General features: G+C 48.3%; 2 protein-coding genes across 2 annotated transcripts; both read right to left on the reverse strand.

Moving 5' to 3' along the window:
* Positions 1–14,920: 14,920 nt before the first annotated feature.
* On the reverse strand, positions 14,921–15,974 carry LOC123504505. The gene has a single exon (XM_045255078.1). It carries the CDS (start codon positions 15,850–15,852, stop codon positions 14,938–14,940), a length of 915 nt encoding a protein of 304 aa, XP_045111013.1. The 5' UTR covers positions 15,853–15,974; the 3' UTR covers positions 14,921–14,937.
* A 3,603-nt stretch (positions 15,975–19,577) lies between these two features.
* Positions 19,578–22,763, reverse strand: LOC123504507 (uncharacterized protein K02A2.6-like). Its single transcript, XM_045255079.1, is given in 2 exon segments — positions 19,578–20,423; positions 20,426–22,763. Coding segments are annotated over 2 exon segments (2,025 nt in total). The 5' UTR covers positions 21,938–22,763; the 3' UTR covers positions 19,578–19,910.
* Between the last annotated feature and the right edge of the window lie 451 nt (positions 22,764–23,214).

Consider the following 23,214-nt stretch of genomic DNA (forward strand, 5'->3'; position numbering starts at 1 on the left):
GCCTCAGTTGCGTGGTAGCTGGCCGGTCTTCCTCAAGAAGGCACAAGTAAGGCGAAGGACAGCAGGTTGCCAGGGAGGTAGACGCCTGAGGCTGCCAAGAGGGTGGGCAGGTTGAGTGTTGTGATGGCCAGGGCGGAGAGCCGGGAACGTAATGCAGTATGTTAAGAGTGGAACCGTGGGCATTGAAGCAGGAAATGTTCCATGGCCTCAGGGGTAGTCCTACACGAAGGGCAGAAGGGGTCACAAGACAGACGTAGGCGATGCAAGTGAGCACCGAGCGTGGTGTGGCCCAGGCGGAGGCGGACGATGGTTGATGTGCCTTGTGCTCCTTCCCGTGACTGACTGTCTGTTTGTCGTTTGAATCTTGTAACGGTGCTCATCCTCCCCCGCTGATGAACCCCCCCATCCCTCACCCCCTTACTACCTACGACCCACGCGCCATCTGTTAGAAGCGAGGTTCCCTAATCAATTCCTCCAGCCCGCCCATTGAACCTGTATATCCTCCCTAGAATCCTTGGACTAACCCCAGACACCGTGCTGATAACACGTGTCCTGCACTTTGTCTTTCTGCCACCTTTGTGTGGAATTTTTTTGTATGCCCATCAGACTTAGGCATTAGTTAAATAAAGTTAGGATTCCCACTGCCCCGTGTTTTTAGTTTTGCTTTCCACTGTCCTCACCTTAGCGGCAATAGAAAGTGTCTGTTGCCAGGTTATCAGATTGTCTTTTCTCTCTCACCTATGGAGGATCCGCCTCAGTGAGCGTGCTTTTGGGGTGAATTAACATCGTCCGGCCTCCCTAGAGTGGTTTGGTAGGACGATCTGACATTAGGTAACTCCTCCCTGACCTCCTCCCACTTGTGTCCCGCTCCACTCCTGCAGGAGGGGTATACCTCCCTCCATGCCTGATGGACCTTCCTACCCTTCCCCCATAAGGGGGAAGGAGGACATTGATCGACGACCCCCGACTGCCAGTCTGGTTATTGACCCCTCTAAAGCAACATATGTGACTCTCCTTTCAAAGACAAACACCCGCCTGTCTACTGTTAATTCTTTTATCATAAAGAAAATAATTGGTGGTAATGTTGGAAATGTTGCTAATGTGAAAAAAACTTGCCAGTGGTGATTTGCTTGTTCAGACAGTTAATGTAAGTCAAGTCAAATCATTGTTGAAGCTCTGGTTCATTCATGACATTGAGATTGAGACCTCGATTCCAGTGTCCATGAATTCGTGTTGGGGAGTCACTTCCCATCGCGATTTCGTGGATATGGAACCGACTGAGATAGTCGAATGCATGGCTGACTAGGATGTCAATGAAGCTAGGAAGAGCACTAAAATGGTTGACGGTACCAGGAGTACAGCTTCAGTAATCTTCACCTTTAATACTGCTAAGTTGCCAGAGAGGGTTTATGTAGGGTACGAGTCGGTTCCCGTTCGTCCCTACATTCCGAATCCTCTCCAATGTTTCAAGTGCTAGCTTTACGGTCACCATGGCAACACTTGTTGGTCTTCACATATCTACTGCAGTAGATGCTCAGGAGAAGGCCATTTGGTGGACCAGTGCACATCCTTGGTAGAGAAGTGCCATAACTGTGAGGGTACTCACTCCACTTTCTCACCTGATTGTCCTGCGTGAAAAGTGGATTAACACTGGCAGCCATAGAAGCAACAACTACCTCTGCAGACAACAGCTCGCCGATTCGCTCGCCGCTGAGCTGCTCTGTCTGCCGACTGCGCCTTCGTCACACACCTCCCTGCTAGTTGTCACTGGCTGAAGGGCTGTGGCTCCTGGCTAGTGTGGGTGTGCAACGCGCAAGTGAGGGAGCTGCCTGGACCACTGAACTGTCCCTGGATTACGGCTGACTACCACTGGCCGCATCTGCACAAGTGTACCGGGAATCTCCCTCTTGGCTGAGATTCCGCCCTTGTGCAGAGACTTTTTTCTCTGACTGTATTTCCTTTCGGCCTTAGCGTCCCCCGGTGTGGTGAAGGTGAACCCCGCGGCTTGCCAAGGGGGGCCCTTAGAGGGCTGCCTTAAGCCCACCGGTAGGGTCGGCCAAAAACTCGGTTAGGAGTAGGCGCGAGACAAGTTGGCTACGACAGTTTTTAGCAATTGGGCCAATATATTGTCTTGCATAGGTAGGCTTCTTCTGTTACTCTATATTAGCTGGGTCGTATGTCGGGCTTCGGCCCCCTTATAGGAATTTTGTGTTTTGTTTAATCTACCACATAATACCAATGCCACCATGGCCAGGGTGAGGATCAAACACCCTGACCCGAACAACAGCGTCAAGCTTAAGTTACTGAAGATTCTATCTGAACACCTCATCTATGCCACAAAGGTTATCCCAACGCCTGATTCGTATATTACACTTACCCGATCGGATGATGAGATAGACAAAATTTTCCAGACAACATGTTCTGCAGCCCTAAAAGAAGAAGGTTTCGACCCCATTATGCCACCAGAACTCCGGGCAAAAAGAACAATCATCCTCTTTAACGTTGACGACTACATTTTATCACACCCTGAAGCTGAAATAAAAGAAGAAATGTTAAACAACAACAATTGGCTGATTGGCGGCATTGAAAGTGTCTTCAAAATCCCCAAAACCAAAATAATTAAAATATGTTTAAAAGAAACAGCCACAGCAAAAATGGCCACAGATAGAGGAATGCTCGCTTTCCATATGAGCATTCCTTCACACAATATCAAAATAGATGACTTTTTTCCAATCCTCACCTGTATGAGGTGCTACTCTCTTGAGGAACACACCACCAATAACTGCCCTTTACCAAAAGACCACACGGTGTGCTCTGAATGCAGTAGCTCGGAACACACCTGGAAAAACTGTAATTCAGATGAAAAGAAGTGTCTCAACTGCTCTGGACCACACAGAACTTTGGCAAACAAATGCCCAAAAAGAAAAGAAATAAAAGAAAACAAAAGAAAACAAAAGAAAAACACAAGCACTTACAGCCAGGCATTGAAGAATAACCCAAACAACAATACATTAAATATGCCAGCTGACATGCTCAAAAAAGACACAGCCTCAACAATACTAACTTGCATAATACACTCTCATATCATCAACATGGCCAACCCGGGCACATACAACACTGAATTAAATAAGGTTTTCAAACTTAACAATATCCCACAAATAATTCTGCCAGACAACCCACCATCAAAAAAAATTCTAAGCTTGGCAGCATCATCTCCTACACAAACAACACTTGACCACCCCGTAGAAAATGAATATAATGAAGAGGAAGAAGAGATGGAAGAGATAGATGTGGAGGAGGAAAAAGAACAGGAACAAGAAAAACCAGTAAAAATTAGCGGGAAAGGCATTGGGTTGCAAATAATAACAAAAAAGAGCAACGGATGGCCGAAAAGAACACTTTACCATAAACAAATAATAGAAGGTATAGAGGAAGGAAAATACAAATACATATTCACATCAACAGCCTATGAAGAAGAGGAAATATTCGACCTACTAAAGAACAATGATATAGACTTACACGACGTATGGGCAATAGAAGATGACGCACGTTTCAGGAAAATAAGAAATGGGCTCTACCAAGAAAAAACACCACCAACCAAAGGAAGAAAACTACATAAAAGACAGAACTCCCTCTAAATTAAATACACAACCTAATTTACTCATTCATCCCCACTCATATAAGCACACATCCTAAAAACATCAAATATGGACAACACCGACAGCATACTAATACTACAACACAACGTAAGACACTGGGACACAAACAAACTAACACTAACCAATATATACAAAGAAATAAGCCCTGACGTGATACTAATAAATAGTCATGGTTTAAAAAATCACGAAAGCATCAAAATACAAAATTATATAACTTACCTTATAAATTCCAGCGGAGAAGCAAACGACGGCTCGGCAATTCTAGTAAAGGAACACCTGAAACACAGAGTTAAAGAAAATTACGATACCGATGTAATACTAACCACAATTGAAACAACAACAGGCCCAATAAACATAGCAACCACCTATCTACCTCCAAGAAGACCTTTCCTACCTATCACAGATTTTCACAATATAGCATCAGAAACATTTCCAACATATATAATAGGAGATTTAAATGCTCACCACCCAACAATCGATAAGAAAAAAGCAACAGTGTCGGCAGATCTATAAAAATGCTCATTGATTATAATAAACTCACACATTTAGGTCCAGATTTCCCAACATTCTTAACTCATAACGCAACATCATCACCAGACATAATACTTGCCAATAACAAAACATACCATAACATCAACATAACACAAGGACCAACAACGCCATCAGATCACCTACCAATACTAATAAATATAACATCCCACCCCATACGAACACCAACACCACCCACATATATGATGAAAAAACTAATTGGGATGAATTCAAGAATAAAGCAATAAATACAACAAAAGACATTAACACCAACCCATACATGTCACAACACACACTAGACACATCAATAAAACAGTTGCTAGATGGAATAACAACAGCAATGCAACAAAATATACCATTATCCACACACAAAACTCTGGTTAAACCAATATATAATAAAAAAGTCAAAGAATTACAATGGTGGGCAAAACAATTGCTAAATAACAGCCTCAGAAATGGCTGGACCTATACAACATACACCGCCTACAAAACCATAAAACAAAATATAATAAAAGAATGCAAAGAACAAAATAAAAGTAACTGGGAAAACAAAATAAAAACACTAAATAAACTGTATGCAGACCCACAAAAATTCTGGCAGAATATAAAAATACTAAAAGGCAACCAAACCAATACTAATTCACATCTAGTAGTAAACAATAAGAAAATACACAAAATTGAAAAAAGGAAGAAATATTTAGAGATATCTGGAGCAATGTTTTTAGAATAAACCCCATGGAAAACCTACAATATGATGCAGACACGGAACTCAGAGTTAATAACTACCTAGAAGATAACAAAGTCCAAACACTACCTAATATACAAGGAAACCCAAACAATTTATCCAATGACACTTACTACACAACACCGATCACAACACAAGAAATAAAACAAACAATAAAACAATTAAAAAACAACACACCTGGGGAAACAAAAATAAATAAAGTAATATTACAAAACTTACCAGACAACGTGCTCGAAATACTCACAAAACTATTCAACATCGCTCTCTCAATGGGATACTTTCCACAACCATTCAAACACGCCAGAATCATACTCATCCCAAAACAGAACAAACCATCAACTGATCCAATTAACTATCGCCCAATCTCACTTCTGGAAGTACCCGGAAAAATCTTCGAAAGAATAATTAACAAAAGAACAAGAACTTTCCTAGACGCCAATAAAATCCTACCAGACTCCCAACATGGTTTCAGATCAGGAAGATCAACTGACACAGCAATAGCAACAACAATACCATTGGACCCACAGCAGCCGCGACATCACCACCTCCGCTCCAGCACAATAAAACACAGAGGCTTAGTCCTCACTATACAAAAAAAGAATATAGACGGCAGACTCCTAGAGGAGCCACTTCCTTCCCTACGTACCCGGTGGAGAGAGCCTCACCTAAGGGTAACGCTGGAAGGCTGTGGTAACTCGCCCTACCCAGGAGACAATTTTGCCACCACTGTCCCTCTTCCCCTCATACCTTTCCTCTTTTCGCACCGGCGACCGGAGCCAGGATCGGGCCTTAGGCAAGCCCGCTTTCCGCACTCCTAGCCAGCCAGGGGTTTCTAGGTTGGCCAGAGCGGCCTAGAGATTCCTTGGTAGCGTGCCAGCCCTCCCTTCGGGTTAGACAGTTAGGGACACTTCAAAGAGCTCAGGATCCCCCTTGGGATACAGGACATTAGGGCGATAGGTAACAGTCTTAGACTGTTATAGGTCTCCCTAGGATAATCCATCCCCTTTTTTCACCAACAGATTCCTCACCCATGACCGAAGGATGAGGAACGAACGCCCCCCGGATCGCACCATACGGTATCGTATAAAGACTAACAACCTTCCTGCCGAACTTAGTAATGTCTTCTTCTCTCAAACACAGGTACCTCATACGAAATGCTTCAAGTCTGGACCCTATATCATCGTAGGTGTTGCCAGCGAAGCAGACCGGGACAAACACACCACCAGCGCTGCCACCGGAAAACTTCAAGCCCTTGGTTTTGAGCTCGTTGAGTCTCAAGACCAAATATCTGCCAAAACCATCCTTGCCCGCCGTGTCGACGATTACATCCTCCAAATGAGTGTCGAAACTCTAAGAGATGAAATCGAAGACAAAACAACATAAAAATCGCAGACATAAAAATAATCCCCAAGGCACACATGATCAAACTCAGACTCAACAACAAACAAGAAGCAGAAAACACAAAAAACAAGGGTATCAAAGCCTTCTCCCAGATCATCCCACACTACAACATAAACATAGAGGAATACCTACCTGTTACACAATGCTACAAATGCTACCAATACACTCACCGGACAAACCAGTGCAAGGAACAGGAACAATCGTGCTCTAAGTGCGCAGCTAAGGGCCACGATTATAAGAACTGCCAAGCACCTACACTAAAATGTATTAACTGCGACGGTGATCACACAGCCGTTTCATTTAAATGCCAGATTAAACGGGAACAGCAAAAACAACAAAACTCCTCTACACCAGCCACAAACACAGTATCTTACGCCCAAATTACCACACCAACCACCTCTGCCGCACCAGCCACTACAGCACCTACACAAACACAACCCAACACGGAAAAACTCTTACTAGCAGAAACAATCATTAAATACTCTATTCACCTCTCTCTTGGGGACCTACAAAAACAAACAGACCTAATGAACTCTCTCTTAAAACATAACGGCTGCCCCACAATATCTTTCCCACAACAGTACATAGAAAACAACAAACAACATTACCAACAAAAATACACAGAACAAATGGAAAAAACTCCTCCAACCACATCATTCCTACCACAGGATTCTTCCTCCTCTGGTGACACCAGTCCGAGCTCACCACCGGCCCTCCTTATTGCCGAAGAGACATCTGGGGAACCGCAGCCCCAGAAGCCCTCTCCACCGGAACCTGCTCCAAACACCGACACTAACAGCAACTCCACAAACACCACCACCAACAACAACGCCACCGCCACTAACAACACCACCACTAACAACACCAACACCACAAAAAAAACAACCCTTGATACAAAGCGACACCTCCTTGTTCCACCCCAACCCTCCCTCCTCTACACGTACCGCGTTAAGAGGAAGGAAAAACATATAAAGAAATATGATAACAATTATGCAATTAAACTGTCGCGTCTTCTGGAATAACAGACACCTTATCTCAGAAGCCATCCTATCTACCGATCCAGACATTGTTCTCCTCAACCACACTGGTCTTCCTCCTAAACCCCTCAAACATTACGGCTACAATACACGATACACGATAGAACGCCTTATGACGGCGTAGCCGTCATGGTTAAAAACAACATAAAACACGTACACATAACCGACTGGCCATCAGAACACTTCCTTGCAACCAAAATTCACACTCAGCACGGGCAATTCCTAGTTGCCACAACATATGCAAGACCAAACACTGGACTTCCTCTGAACAGTTTAACTAACCTTTTCAACAACACAAACATACCAGTCTACGTTTTAGCTGACCTCAACGCCACACACACAGCCTTTCGTCACAACAGCAACAACAGACACGGACAAGAACTCCTCATGCTCACACAACTCAAACGCCTCCGGTTCCTTGGCCCAGATTTTCCTACCTGCTTCACCAATCATGGATCTGGCAGACCCGACCTCATCCTCTCCAACCGCCAGTCCTTACCCTTCCATCACCACATCTCCCACGGACCACCCTGTGGCTCAGACCACGTTCCCTCATCCTTAAAATATCCTCCAACCCCATCTCTATTCCTTCCCACCCCATCCCTGATTACCGATCCACTAACTGGGAACATTTCAAGGAAACACTTGCTGACATACATCAAACACCACATCTCGAGGGCTTACCACACACACAGATAGACAGGGCCCTTGAGCGACTTCACAACGACATCATAACATCAGCCGACAGACACATCCCAAAAAAACACCACAAAATCCACATTGACTTCAGACCCTCTATCAGAACACAGAGACTACAAATCTGTTACAAAACACGCTTTTTTCAAAACCACAGAGACACACACATCCTCCGCAGACACATCATAAACAGCTTGCTAGATGACCACAGCGCCCACTGGAGAACTATGGTCTCCCGTTTGGACGGAGCCCGCTGCCAAAACCCCATTCAGTTCTGGCACATGGTGCACAGGCTGAGGGGATGCCAGCGGGAGAGATTCGAGTATCTCCTAGTGGACGGAGTGCGCATCTCTGACCCAGCCCAGGTAGCCGACACATTCAAAACACACTGGCAAAACATCTTCCATCCTCACCCTCTCCCTGCCTACGGGCCCAGTGTCGAACACATCAACAACATCACAACACACGTACAACAACACTTAGAAAATACGCTGCCTCACAACACACCACAGCTAACACGCTTAGATCCAAACCACTATCTCACAACACCCTTTGAGGAGGAGGATGTCTCCAAGATGCTCAGGCACACCCCAAAACGGGCACCCGGGCCAACAGGTATAACCTGGCCAATGGTAAAAAATCTTCCCCCAGAAATTATAACCAGTCTCACAAAAATTTTCAACGCCTCCCTTTCCTCCGGGTACTTCCCAAAACCATTCAAAATTTCTAACATAACACTCATCCCGAAGCCCGGCAAAAATTTACATCTCCTGAAAATTATCGCCCCATAAGCTTGCTGGAAATACTCGGTAAATCTTTCGAGCGGTTAATTAATCAAAGGTTAAGATCATACCTCGAAAGCAACGAATTGCTGGGTCCCCAGCAATTCGGCTTTCGTAGTAATGCTTCAACCGAAGACGCCCTTAACAGTATTATCACGTATTTAGATGGAAACTCGCCCTATTATAAATCTGCACTAGTGACAAAAGACGTGAAAAAAGCTTTCGATACAGTCTGGCTCACAGGATTAAAATACAAAATTTGCAATAACTTTGATCTACCCCCTAACCCAAAAATCCTGTGCAGTTTCTTGGACGAGCGAGAAACTAGAATCAGACACCAGGGCGTCTTCTCCGCTTATTTCTCCCCCCAGGCCGGAGTCCCACAAGGCTCCGTCCTCTCTCCACCCTCTACAACATGTATACCGCCGACCTACCCCGTCCCACCCACAATGATTCCTTAACAATTCAATATGCAGACGATGTAACACAATTGGCGCGCGCCAGAACGTTAGATCGCCTTACTGACAAAATTCAAGAAGAGTTAACAACCACAAGCTTATGGGAGCTAGAATGGCGCATTCACTCCCATCCAGAAAAATCTAAGGTTACCTACTTTAACACCAAATCCAAACAGCCCCGCCAAATTTCACTTTATAAAACTTTCCAAACCCTGTACCCATCCCAATAAGCAAAGTCAACATTGTCCTTGGCCTCACCATCGACAATCACCTTAGATTTCATACCCATATAAGTAAAAAAGTCGCCACTGCCTCAGGGGCCCTGAGCAACTTGGAACGTTTTCGCGACAGTACTTCTAAGCTGAAACTTCACCTTTATAAAGCTTTTATTCTTCCTCTAATAACATACTGCCCTCTTGCCTTGTCTCTCTCAGCCCCTTCCAATCTTCAAAAACTACAAAAGGTCCAGAACCGAGCAGTTCGTTTCGCACTTGGAACGAAGTGGTTCGACTTCCGGACCTCTTCATCTCTTCATGAGGAGTCCAACATCCTACCACTAAACATCACACTCTACAACAGAATAAACAAACAACTAAACACGTTTCCAGACAGACACACAGACACATACAACTTCCTGAAAAACCTTCCACGACCACACAGACGTCTACCCCACACCACCCTCCTTGACCCCACAGATGAACCTCCTGATCCTATCTACAGATAACGGACTCCTCTTCCCCTCTTTCATCATCTCTCATCTCACCTTTCTTTCACTCCCTCTTATTAACTAACTCCTACTCCTATCCATCCTCCCTATCACTTCTTCACTAACAAACCTTATTTTATTTTCTCTCCATCCATCCTCCTTTCACTTCCTTTCACACTCTCCCTCTCACTTATCTTTACTACTAACAGTACCACTCCAGGTGTCAGAGTGGCATCACCCACACCCCCATCACATGCCCCTTCCTACGGGAGTGGGCCCGCGTGCCAACGCCTAGTGGTGTTTTCATATTTTTTGTCTTATGGCTTTGTATTCATCTTTTGTTTTATGCATTATTTTTCCGTCTCGCAGCCTAGGCTTTAAGGGGCACCGGACCACCTCCAAGGGTCGGGGACAGCATTACCGCTCCTCCCAGTGACGGCACGGCATGGGGCCCCCGGCCGTCTGCATGACGTTCCGGTAGTGGCACCCCCTGTGTCTGTTACTGCGGAGCGGCCAGTACTGATGGAAGGTACTGTGAACGCACAAAATGCGGGAACATTTTCATCACCTCCACAGAGGTAGTTGGGAGCGGCCAATGCTGGGCGAATGACGAGAACAACCGCACCCCTCCCTCTGACGGCGCGGCAATGGGGCCCCCCGGCCGTCTACATGACGTTCCGGCAGCGGCACCCCCCCGCGTCTGTTATGGAGGGGCCAGTACTGATGGAAGGTACTGTGAACGCACAAAACGCGGGAACATTTTCATCACCTCCACAGAGGACGCGGAACTGTTCGGTCATCTCGCCGTCACGTCATCCACCCTCACAAAACAAACCATCTCCATCCAATTGACATTTTTAATCCTTTACTTATATCCATAGCAGGTTGATATCCCCAGAACAGGGTGATACTCCAGGACCGGACCACTCCCGGCGGACACCACCAAACACCAATATCCATTCATCACATGCATTTAATCACAAATAAAATATTCATAACCCCCCTCACCAACCTCGCTAATAAAGTTAAAACATATCCTACAACCCCAAATCACCAATTCTACTACTATCCGTGGTTCGGAACCCACGTAAAACTGTAGGTCCCTCCGCTATACGGAAGTACTTCTCACCCCATCCTCTCTATGTGTCATCCTTTCCCCTCCTACTATCACGTACTTCACTCTTCCTGCTTCACGGTGTTTGTTGTTTGCACTGAAGACGAAAAGATTTGGCCGCCACTTCCGTGTGGGTGCGTCGCCCTCGTCCATGGCATTGGCGGTCCTCTGCTCTTGCGTGCTCGGTAGTAATGCGCTCTGCTTGGCTCCCCCTGGTCTGGTGCCGGCCTCCCTTGCCGCGTCCATCTCTTCTATAAAGAACTTCTATAATAGACGTAGCGCTCAGTAACCACAAAAGTCCATCTTGCGCCTGGGTCAAGCCCCAGTGACTTTACCCTCTTACTGAAGCTCCCTTCTTATCACCCATCTATTCTTCTTCTGTCCCCACTTCCCCCTCCCCATCTTTCCTTTTCTGATTCTGTTCTGTTCTTGATAACACGTGTCCTGCACTTTGTCTTTCTGCCACCTTTGTGTGGAATTTTTTTGTATGCCCATCAGACTTAGGCATTAGTTAAATAAAGTTAGGATTCCCACTGCCCCGTGTTTTTAGTTTTGCTTTCCACTGTCCTCACCTTAGCGGCAATAGAAAGTGTCTGTTGCCAGGTTGTCAGATTGTCTTTTCTCTCTCACCTATGGAGGATCCGCCTCAGTGAGCGTGCTTTTGGGGTGAATTAACATCGTCCGGCCTCCCTAGAGTGGTTTGGTAGGACGATCTGACATTAGGTAACTCCTCCCTGACCTCCTCCCACTTGTGTCCCGCTCCACTCCTGCAGGAGGGGGGTATACCTCCCTCCATGCCTGATGGACCTTCCTACCCTTCCCCCATAAGGGGGAAGGAGGACATTGATCGACGACCCCCGACTGCCAGTCTGGTTATTGACCCCTCTAAAGCAACATATGTGACTCTCCTTTCAAAGACAAACACCCGCCTGTCTACTGTTAATTCTTTTATCATAAAGAAAATAATTGGTGGTAATGTTGGAAATGTTGCTAATGTGAAAAAAACTTGCCAGTGGTGATTTGCTTGTTCAGACAGTTAATGTAAGTCAAGTCAAATCATTGTTGAAGCTCTGGTTCATTCATGACATTGAGATTGAGACCTCGATTCCAGTGTCCATGAATTCGTGTTGGGGAGTCGCTTCCCATCGCGATTTCGTGGATATGGAACCGACTGAGATAGTCGAATGCATGGCTGACTAGGATGTCAATGAAGCTAGGAAGAGCACTAAAATGGTTGACGGTACCAGGAGTACAGCTTCAGTAATCTTCACCTTTAATACTGCTAAGTTGCCAGAGAGGGTTTATGTAGGGTACGAGTCGGTTCCCGTTCGTCCCTACATTCCGAATCCTCTCCAATGTTTCAAGTGCTAGCTTTATGGTCACCATGGCAACACTTGTTGGTCTTCACATATCTACTGCAGTAGATGCTCAGGAGAAGGCCATTTGGTGGACCAGTGCACATCCTTGGTAGAGAAGTGCCATAACTGTGAGGGTACTCACTCCACTTTCTCACCTGATTGTCCTGCGTGAAAAGTGGATTAAGAGGTCTGCACAGTTAAAACTACAGAGGGAATTTCTTATTATGAAGCAAGAATGCGAGTGAAGCAGATGCAGTCCGCGCCTACTTCAAACGTCTCCTACGCTTCAAGAGTAAGGGCTCCACCCAAGATGTGTACTGTTGCCATCCAGACTGACCCATTGCCTGCTCCATCTACCACCACAGCTTCCCCTTCAACCTCTGCCTCATCATCTGCTAAGACTACTTCTACTTCTACTAAAACCTCTACTGCTATCACTTCCTCTCCTCCATATCTGTCAGCTATTTCTCGTACTCCCAGCAAGGATGTGAAGACTGACAAGACTAATAAATTAAATTTAACAAAACTTGAATGTCACCGCCCTTCTCATGTCGTCGCTGCTCCCGCGCCGTCGAGGAGGGGTTCACACACTCGCTCCCTCTCGACCAGCTCCGGGGAGTAAATAATTGACGAGTTGATGGATGTCGCTACTAGTAAGGGCCGGGAGAGGTACCCCGGCAGCACCTCTGAGCGCGAAAGGACCAAGAAAAATGGCCGTCACCACCACTGCCATAATGTTCAAAGTGTTACAGTGGAATTGCAGAAGTATTCGGAATAAAGATCCATACTTGTCACTTTTATTGAACATACACAGGCCGTCCATTATTTGTCTACAGGAGACGAGACTGCAGGATCAGCCTGATCCTGCAGTGCTAAAACACTACCATTTGTATAGAAGATATGAGGGACACGGTGTTGCCATATACATTCACAAAAAACTGACACAAACAGAAGTGACGTTGAATACACCTCTGGAAGCGACCGCATGCAGGGCGAGATTCAACAACACGTATTTGGCTATCTGTTCTCTCTACTTGCCTCCCAATACCTCCATTGTTGATGATGACATTACATCTTTAATTAGCCAGCTTCCAAGCAACAGGCTAGTTGTTGGCGACGTTAATGCCCATCATCAACAATGGGGAAGTGAGAGGTCAAGTGTACGTGGGGAGCAGATAGTAAATATACTGTTACAGACAAACCTCTGTCTTCTGAACGATGGAAGTGCGACTCTAGTAAATGATTGGACTGGTAACGTGTCTGCCATTGATCTGTCATTGCTCTCGCCAAATATACTCCCTGACTTCTCCTGGGAAGTCATTGACGACTCCCACGGAAGTGACCATCTGCCCATCTGCATCTCTTATGCACGTGACCTCCCACCCACCCCCCGCCCTCCCAATTTCAATTTCAAGAGAGGAGACTGGGCAACCTTCCGTGAGGTTGCCGACATGGATATATCTGGCGAAGACGTTGACACGACGGTCAGCAACGCAACACAATCCATATTACACGCCGCTGAGGCTTGAATTCTGAAGACTTCTGCAGTTCACACTAAGCATGGAGTCTCATGGCAGACAATGGGTTGCCAACAAGCACTTCATGAGCGAAATAGGCAATACAGGTATTTCAGCCAGAAGCCCAGTCAAGCAATTTTCATAGCCTATAAAAAGGCAAGGGCTCAGGCAAGGAAAGTCATCCGTAATGCAAAGAAAGACTCATTCAGACAATTTATATCATCTGTAAACTGCACCACTCCTCTTTCCAAAGTATGGCAAACAATAAACATTTTAAATAACAGAAAGCCTTATATTCCTATCACTACTCTTAAAATAAATGATATTATAATTGATAACAAAAATAGCAAATGCAATAGCCCACCAGTTCCATCACGCCAGCAGTACTACTTATTATGACCCTGCCTTCATTCCAAGGAAGGAGGCAGCAGAACTCACTGTCCCAAACTTTGCCACGGGAGGCATAAACTCGGACTACAACACAGAGTTTATGTTGGATGAACTCCTCTTTGCCCTGAAATCCTGTAAAGGCTCCAGTCCTGGTCCAGACAATACTTCATATATCATGTTACAACATCTCGGCCACCATTCCCTTTCAAAATTATTAACGCTCTACAATAGAATCTGGACTGTTCTTTGTTGTTGTCCTACTGTAGACCCTCGTCCAGCTGTCTGTGGCACTTGGATAGCAGGGATGTGTGTACAGGGACACATAAACAACAGATGAGATGTCCAAACAAGGTTCTTATTCTGTTAAGCAGATACACTCCAAAATACGACTACAATAGGGGAAAATACAAGTGGTACCACGCTATGCGGGTAGTCTGTACGGCAGCTGTCCACACGCTGCCTGGCGCTCACCTAACATTGTACGGTAGGCTAGTCTGCCAGACGTAACTGTCCCACACCTCCCCCTCCCCTTCAAGCTCATAGGCGTCAGAGTTCTTGAGCGTCTCTCTTAGCCTTGAGTCGTTCAGAGTGATGAGGACTGGGCGGGTGGGATGTAGGTGCTTCACCATTGCGGTGCTCTTGTGCAGCTGGAGAGTCTGGAGCTGGGGATGGGATAGGATGGAGAAAGCATCGGTTCCTCCACCATACTCGGCCACTGGGCATCCTCACGTGGTAGTCCCTCGATCGTCCGACACCCATCACAGTACCCACTGTATCCCATCGCTTCGTAGTAGCGTTCTGGATACGGACGAGGGATCCAATCTTGAGAGGTGGAAGAGGGCGAGCATGGTCGTTGTACCGTGCTTCGACGTCCTGGGCACGTTTGGCGGCGCGACGGTCGCAGCTCTCTGCTCTGGCCTGCCATACCTTCGCAAAAGAGCTAGCGTGGGCAGGGAGACACGAGCGAAGCGGGTGGCTGTAGAGTGTCTGGGCTGGGGAGCGTCCTGTGTGGGTGGGAGTGTTACGTAACTCCAACAGTCCCCTGTCAAACGCCTCACAGTCGATGTTTCCAGATGGAGCCACTTTCAGGATGAGGTGTTTCACTGCCTTGACGGCAGCCTCTGCATTGGACTGTGGATAGTGAGGCGTTGACATTATGTGGCGTATTCCCCATCGCTCCAAGAAGTCGGTGAGCTCTCGACTGGTGAACTGGGGTCCTCCATCTGTGCGGAGGCGTACTGGTACTCCCAGGTCCCTGAAGAGGTGCCAGAAATGACGTATGGTGGCAGCAGATGTCGTGTCTGTGCCACAGGAAACCACCACGGGCCAACCAGAGAGACAGTCAGCGACAACCAGGAAGTGCTTCCCAGATGCACTGAAGTAGTCGGCTGACACTGACTCAAAGGGCCTGGTGGGTTTGTCGTCTGATAGGAGTGGTTCCTGCTGTTGGCTGGGCTGCATGACCTGGCATGGTTCGCAGGCCTTAACCGTGTTGACAATGTCAGCGTCGATCCCAGGCCAGTAGACAGCTTGTCGTGGCCGACGCTTCGTGGCCTCTGCCCCACGATGGCTGTAATGTGAGTGTAGCGGTCGTTTGGGAATCCCTTCTTTACATTTTCCACGAGCTGTACGTAGGAGGGGTCGGCACGCGCTGCTGTCTGTAGCTCTTCCAGGACCATGTCATCATTCTGGTGAGGATTAGCAAGGGAGTCCGTGGCAGGCTGCGTGACCAGTCGTCTTATAGAGTGGTGGGTCTCGGTGTCTAGCAGGCTGTCTTCTGGAGTTGGATGGCTTACTGGGGTACAGGAAAGGGCATCAGGGATGCAGAGGTCCTTCCCGGCACGCCATACTGCAGTGAAGACAAACGCCGAGATCTTCTCCTTCAGCCTCTGAAGTCGTGGGTTTTCTATGGCGTCAAGCGTGTAATTGTTCAAAATAGGTACAAGTGGGCGATGGTCGGTGACTAGGTCGAAGTTCTGTAGGCCTGCTAGGTAGAACTTGCATCTTGTCATTGCCCATACCACAGCCACTAGTTCAAGCTCGATGGTGGCATAGCGCATCTTGGCGTCTGTGAGGAAGCGCGAGCCACACTGCACGAGCCGGAACTTTCCACCGCCGTGATCCTGCAGGAGGATGTATCCCACCCCGAAGAGGCGAGAAGCGTCTGTCTGCAGGACGGTGGGTAGGGCCGGGTCGAACGTAGTGAGGACTGGGGGACTGGATAGGGCTTTCTTTACGTTGCTGAAGGCCTGGTCGTGATCAACAGTCCAAGTGAAGGTCCTCTTTGGGTTCATCAGAGGATGTATAGGTGCAGCAGCAGTGGAAATGGCAGGGAAGAAATCAGCCAGTTGATTGACTAGGCCCATGAAAGAGCGTAAGTCGGTCAGGTTAGCAGGCGTCGTGAAGTCTGCTATGGCACTGACTTTCTCCGGATCCGCTGCGATGCCTTGTTCTGAGAGCCGGTAACCACAGAACGATACTGTAGGTGAGGCCAAGGTAAATTTGGCAGCGTTGAGGGTGATGCCATTATCTCTGCACCTAGACAGAACCTGTCTGACACGGTTGAGGTGTGTAAGGTAGTCCTCGTCGTAGAGGAGGATGTCGTCCACTACCTTAACACAGTTTTGGACGCCTTGAGTGCCATGTCGCCGCGTAGACAGAAGGCATCACCTGTCGCGGCAAAACCCATAGGGCCACGGCAGTATTGGAAGCGACCATATGGCGTGATGAAAGTTGTCAAGGCCCGATCCTCTTCAGCAAGCTCGATCTGCCAGTACCCGCACAATGCATCAATCGTTGTGAAGTATCGTGCCTTGGCGTCCACGCTTCGTATGGCAGCGAATGGAGTGGGTGAAGGGTGGGCTGGTCGAGATACTTGGTTGTTGAGCTTGGAAAGGTCGGTAGTAATGCGGATGCCTCCATTTGGTTTTGGTATGACGACCATCAGGTGGCACCAGGAAGATGGTTCGTCGCCAGCTGGAGTGATAACACCCTGTGCCATCATGGAGTCAAGCTCCGCCTTGACAGCGTCCCTGAAGGCGAGGGGAATCAACCTTGGGGTGTGGATGGCAAACGGCTGAGTGTCGTCCCATAGGTGGATTCACGTTGGTGGTCCAGCCATGGTCTTGAGCCGTGCACTCCTGAGATCTTTTTTGTTCACGACCACATCCTTGTACTCTTCAAGGAAGTAACGTTTAGCCTCTGAAGGTGAGTTGAAGGACGGGAGTGGTGTAGCAGAAGACAGGGGTGGGTCGAGAGTGACAGCCTCGTGGCAGCTCCATTTGGTGGCACTAGGCTTCATGTGTGTCCTCTCATGTCCACTGGTTGTGGTGTGCTGGGCACGTATTTGCTTGGGAAATCCTTCGGCACAATCCTCAGATCTCGGCAGAGCTCCCAAGACAGGAGTGGTGCAGATAAAGAACTGTGCACATCAATCCATCCATGACAGGAAACAGGACCGTAGGTGATTTCAGCGTAGAATGAACCCAATGTGGCCTTCATTTTGGAACCGTCTGCGTTGTAGTAGGACACTTTGGAGGGTGGTACTAGGTCTCGTTTGGTGAGGCCTAAGCCTGTAAGGTGCTGCAGGCCTATCACGGTCGTCTCTGCACCCGTGTCGGGTATGGCATCGAGAAAGCCAGATTTACCGCTGTGGGTGACAGCGATACAGATGGTTGGAGACGGTTGTGCGTTTGGACGTTTGGCAGACGTTCTTCGTATGTGGCTGTCGTGCTGCGTAGGGTTGCACCGGGGTTCAGGTGATGGCTGTGTTCGTACTACGTTGAGTGTAGACCGCTTGTTCTTGTCAGTTTTCGTAGAAGTCGTAGACATGCTGCAGAAGCGATCATAGTGGCCATACCGAGAGCAGGTCCCACATTTGGCAGCTCGGGCAGGGCACTTGTCCGTGTGTGCATAGTGTCCCTTGCGTCCACAACCACGACAAACACATGTTACAGACGGATTTGACTGGGAGCCGTGCTGCTTCTTGTGGTCGTTGCCCGTTTGGTGAGTTGAAGACGAAACAGGAGAGGCGTCAGTCTTCTGCGTTCGTGCTGCCTTTTGTCCTTCTTGTACCGTGAGACTGCTCGCATGGCGGGTGGGGCTCGTAGCGCGGAGGTGGCGGATCTGGTGGCCTCGTGTGACCTACACTCTGTCAACATCTCTTGAAGTGAACAAGTGGCAGGCATGGCGATGAGTTTTTGCGTCAGCTCTTCGTCATTTACACCCATGAGGATTCCGTGTTTAATCCACACCTCTTCGCATTCGCGAGCGTGAACTTTGCAGACGTCAATTTCTTCTGATGCACTCTTCAGCCTAACGAAGAAGTCGTCAAACGTCTCGTTCTCGGCTTGTTTGCAGCTAGAGAATGCACGCCTGCGTAGAGCTTCGTTGTTCTGTCCTTTGACATGCTCCTGTAGCTTGTCAAGGACCTCCTCCACTGGAGTTGATGAGTCTGGGGGCACCTGTAGCATGTACTTGAGTGCTCGTTGCATTTGGAGTGACAGACACGCCCTCAGCTGAATAAGTTGCTTTGGCTGGGGCAACCTCGCCAAGTCCACCATCGTAGCATAGTCCGTCCATCGTTGTCTCCACTCACGAAAAGTCTGGTACGTAACACCTGTGGCAAGGGGTGGTAGAGGCTGGGCTGGCGTGGGTGGTTTCGTTGGCGGTGGAGCCGTGTGGCGGCGTGGCGGCGTTAACGGCTCATCGTCTGAGCTCTCAGTCGTGTGTGGTGGAGTGGCTGCACTTTGTTGTGGCAAAGCAAGTCGTGTGAGGAAGGTGTCAAAACGTCTGGCTTCGCCTGCCCGACGTCTGTCCTCCCTCGCGGTTTCTTCCTCGTAACGACGTTCCTCCCTCACAGCTTCATCCTCTCGTCGGCGTTCGTCCCTGACCGTGATCCACTGAAGAAGGGTGGCGAGGTCCGTAGCGGGAGGCAAACTCACGTCGTTTGAACTTGCCATGCCTGGGGTCGCATTAGATGGCTGCGATGGGGGTGATGCTGCCGTGGGTGGGAAGGGCCGTGAGGCGTCTTCCATGGGTTTACGTCCCTTACCCATGATTGTGTGTGTCTCTTAGCCAACCTACGTCTCAATGACTCGAATAAGGATTACGGCATGGTAGATAGAGACAATGGCAGAGGCATGTTATGATGTTAGGTTCGGGCAGGACGAGGGAAACAAGTAAGCTGAGGGGAGCCGTGCTGTTTACTGACTTAGTGTAGTGCTTACAACCCCAACATAGACTCCCTCTAGTCTCTATGGTTCGAAACTCTTGAATTAGAGGGCTGTGACAATGAACCCAACAAGACAAGGGAACAATCATAATTGATAACCCAACACCTCCCCCCAAGATTACATCACATATATACATTAGTCGTGAGACTTCTTATCCCAGTGTACAGTGAGTCTGCTCGGCTCCCGTCGCTGGCATCCGCTGCGGTGTAGATGGGCAGGTTGACTGTCCTTGCGCTTCTCCTCCTGAGGTACATGCAAGGCTGGGGGTTGAGTAATCGACGATTCTTACAAACGCATTTCACCAGTGGTTGCGCTCGTGAGGAATGGGCGATGTGGGCGTAAAAACCTGCGATTCCTCCACCAGGTCCTCCCGCTACCCAGCTTTACCAGGTAGTCACGCCGGGATCCTATGGCCACGATCACGCCATGACGATCCCAACGGTTCGACGTGTGGTTGAACACGTCCACGTGTGTTCCGATAAAGAGTTGGGAGTGTGTGCGAGACCTGGCGTCATATCTGTCCTTGGCTTGTTGATGGAGAGTTACTGCTTTGCTGTCACACTCTGCCGCTGCTTTCTGCCACTCCTCTGCGAAGGAACGATAGTGAGTAGGGACAGAGGATCGTAAAGGATGTCCAAATAATACCTGTGATGGCGACCTCCCGTCACCATGAGGAGCGATTCTTAGTTCCAGCAGGCCTTGAGTGAAAGCATCATCTTCCAAGTTACCGTTCTGCGTAGTGGTCATTGGCAACTTCTTGACGAGTTTCACGGCCGCCTCCGCATGACCGTTCGACTGAGAGGGAAGTGAGGAGAGGAAATATGATGTTCCACCCCCCATTGCGTCAAGAAGCGTCGCACTTGCGATGACGTAAACTGAGGACCTCCATCAGTCCTGAGTACGGTAGGTACGCCAGTGTCCGTGAAGAGCTTGCGTAAAAGTGAGACAAGCTGAGCCGAGGAAGCAGGCCTCGCGCAGCTAAATACATACGGCCATCCTGAGAGTCTATCCACATACACCAGGAACGTGCGGCCAGCCATGTGGAAATAGTCGGCTGAGACAGACTCAAAGACATGGGTAGGTGTGTCGTCCTGAAGCAGTGGCTCCCTCTGCAGGCTTGGTAACAACTGGCGGCACGCTGTACAGGAAGAAACTATATTTTCAATGTCAGTGTCTATTCTCGGCCAGTACACACAGTGCTGAGCGCGTCGTTTCGTCCTCTCTATACCCTGGTGGCTGTCGTGCAGGCAGTCCAAGGTTTCCCTTCTAAGACAGCATGGAATAAGGAGTCGTGGTCCGTAGACTATGAGGTCGTCCACGACACCTAACATGTCGCGAATCCTCCAGTAAGGTCGAAGCTCAGGGTCTAAATTATTAGCATGCTCAGGAAAGCCAGTTAATATTACATCACGTAATTTCATATACTCATGATCATGTGTGGCTGCAGAACATACCTTTGCGAGCGTAGCGTCGTGTAGAGGTGAAATACGCGTGCCGGTCTCATCAACTGCACATAAGGTAGCTAGAATAGCAGTATGAAGGGGATCCTCATCCTCCTCTTCATCCTCTTCCACCAGATCCTGAACAGGTGATCTGGACAGAGCGTCGGCGATGCTGTGATCAGCACCGCGTTGCCAGACACAAGTAAAATTATACGCAACTAGTTTCTGACGCATGCGCTGGAGTCTGGTATTTTCTATCTTTCCGATGTACTTGTGGTTGAGGATGGGTAGCAGCGGGCGGTGATCGGTGACTACCTCAAAGTGCGGTAAACCTCGAAGGTAAGTACTACACTTGTTAGCAGCCCATACAAGCGCTGCCATTTCCATCTCAATCACAGCATAGCGGGTCTCTGTGTCTGTGAGGAACCGAGAACCGCACTGAACAAGCTTCCATGTGTCGAACACTTTCGGAAATGCGGCAATAATTTCCAAAGCATGCGTTGCTCGCTCTACTGGTGTGGGTTCACGGTCATGTGGCCATCGACGCAAAGTCGCAGGCGTAGATTCCACTTGCGTTACGTTTCCAGGTGTAGATTTCGGTACTTTATTCTTCACAGCCTGAATCTGTGCCGGGAAATCGTCTGGTAAAATACCCAAAGAAACAGAGTCGAACCAGCTCAGTAACGAACCCCTCACTTCTCTCACCACGGACACAGTCACTTCCGCTTTCCTGTCACCCAGTTCAAGACTCGCAGGGAAAGTACCGATGCAAGTCAAAGGTTGCTGGTCCGCAGCAAACAGACCAGAACTAGGTAAAGTGCACAAGTGTCGTTGCTGGATGCCAAGGGAGTTTGCGACCCTTTCGCCCATGATGGTCGTTTCAGCGCTCGAGTCTGGGATCCATTGAATCAAACCACTACCAGTGGGGTGAGTAGTTCGCACACTGATTCAAGGCGCCCGGCGAGAACAAACACCATTCACGTAAACATCGGCAATTAGACGATGCACCTTCGTTTTCTCTGCTTTCGTAGACTTGACTTTCAATGACTTATACACTTTCCTGAAATGTCCTATTTTACCACACTTATAACACTTGACATTTTGCTCGACATTGTTTTCTGTCAGTGTGCCTATTTCCACCAAACCAAGCACAGTTTTCAGGTTTGACTGTACCGTGCCGTTGCTTGTTACCTTGGTACGGTGGGCGACGAGACACTTTCTGAACACTTGTCGAGCCACTCCCTCGCAAATTGGCACTATCGGCATGAGCAGTTTCTGAAGCCCTGCATATGCGTACAGCATTAGTTAAGTCAAGGTCGTGTACCTGAAGCAATTGTTTAAGTGCTTCCTCGTCACGGGTGCCAACAACAACTTTATCACGTAATCTGTTGTCTAAACACGTAGGGCAAAAATCACAGAATGCAGTTATTTCTTTCACCGCACAGAGAAAGTCGTCGAATCGCTCACCAGGCTCCTGAACTCTTGCATAGAAGTCCCTTCGGTCCACCATCACGTTCCTCTGGCGCTGTAGGTGAGACTCCATTGTGTCGAGGGTTGCAGGCTTGCCTGCTGACCCAAATCAAGGCCATAGCGTAACGTCCTCGTCCAGTCGTCGTCAAGCAAGGACACTAAAGCGATTGTTTGATCCGCCAGAGGGAGAGAAGAAACCCCGGTGAGTTTCAAGAACCCCTCGAACTTCTACCTCCACACACTGAACTCCTTCAGGGAGGCGGACGACGACAAATGTGGCGCTAGGGTGGCACTGTGTGGCAAGTGTGGTCGCGGCGTGGGCACGACATCGTTGCTGGGGCGTGAGGCACCGTCGTTAGAGGTGGTGTCGTTGTCTGCGGAACGTCTGGAGCTCACCAACTTCTGCAGGATAGCAGACATCCACTCGTGTCAGTGTGCCCCCGGGCAAGGTGCAGAGCGGGGGTGTACAGCACGCGCCCCGTTTTTTCCCGTCGATGTTAACGCTTCTCTCCGCAATTTCGTCTTTCCCTTAACACTACACAATATAGCACTATATCACAGTATTATGCCACAAAACGCTGCCACTGGACACACCTGTAGTGCTGGTAGTAGGAGTAGACTGCTCAGTTATAGTCTTACTGCGCCATGTTCTTTGTTGTTGTCCTGCTGTAGACCCT

The sequence above is a fragment of the Portunus trituberculatus genome, chromosome 16 (genome assembly GCF_017591435.1).
Source record: "Portunus trituberculatus isolate SZX2019 chromosome 16, ASM1759143v1, whole genome shotgun sequence".
NCBI classification, from domain to species: Eukaryota; Metazoa; Arthropoda; class Malacostraca; order Decapoda; family Portunidae; genus Portunus; species Portunus trituberculatus.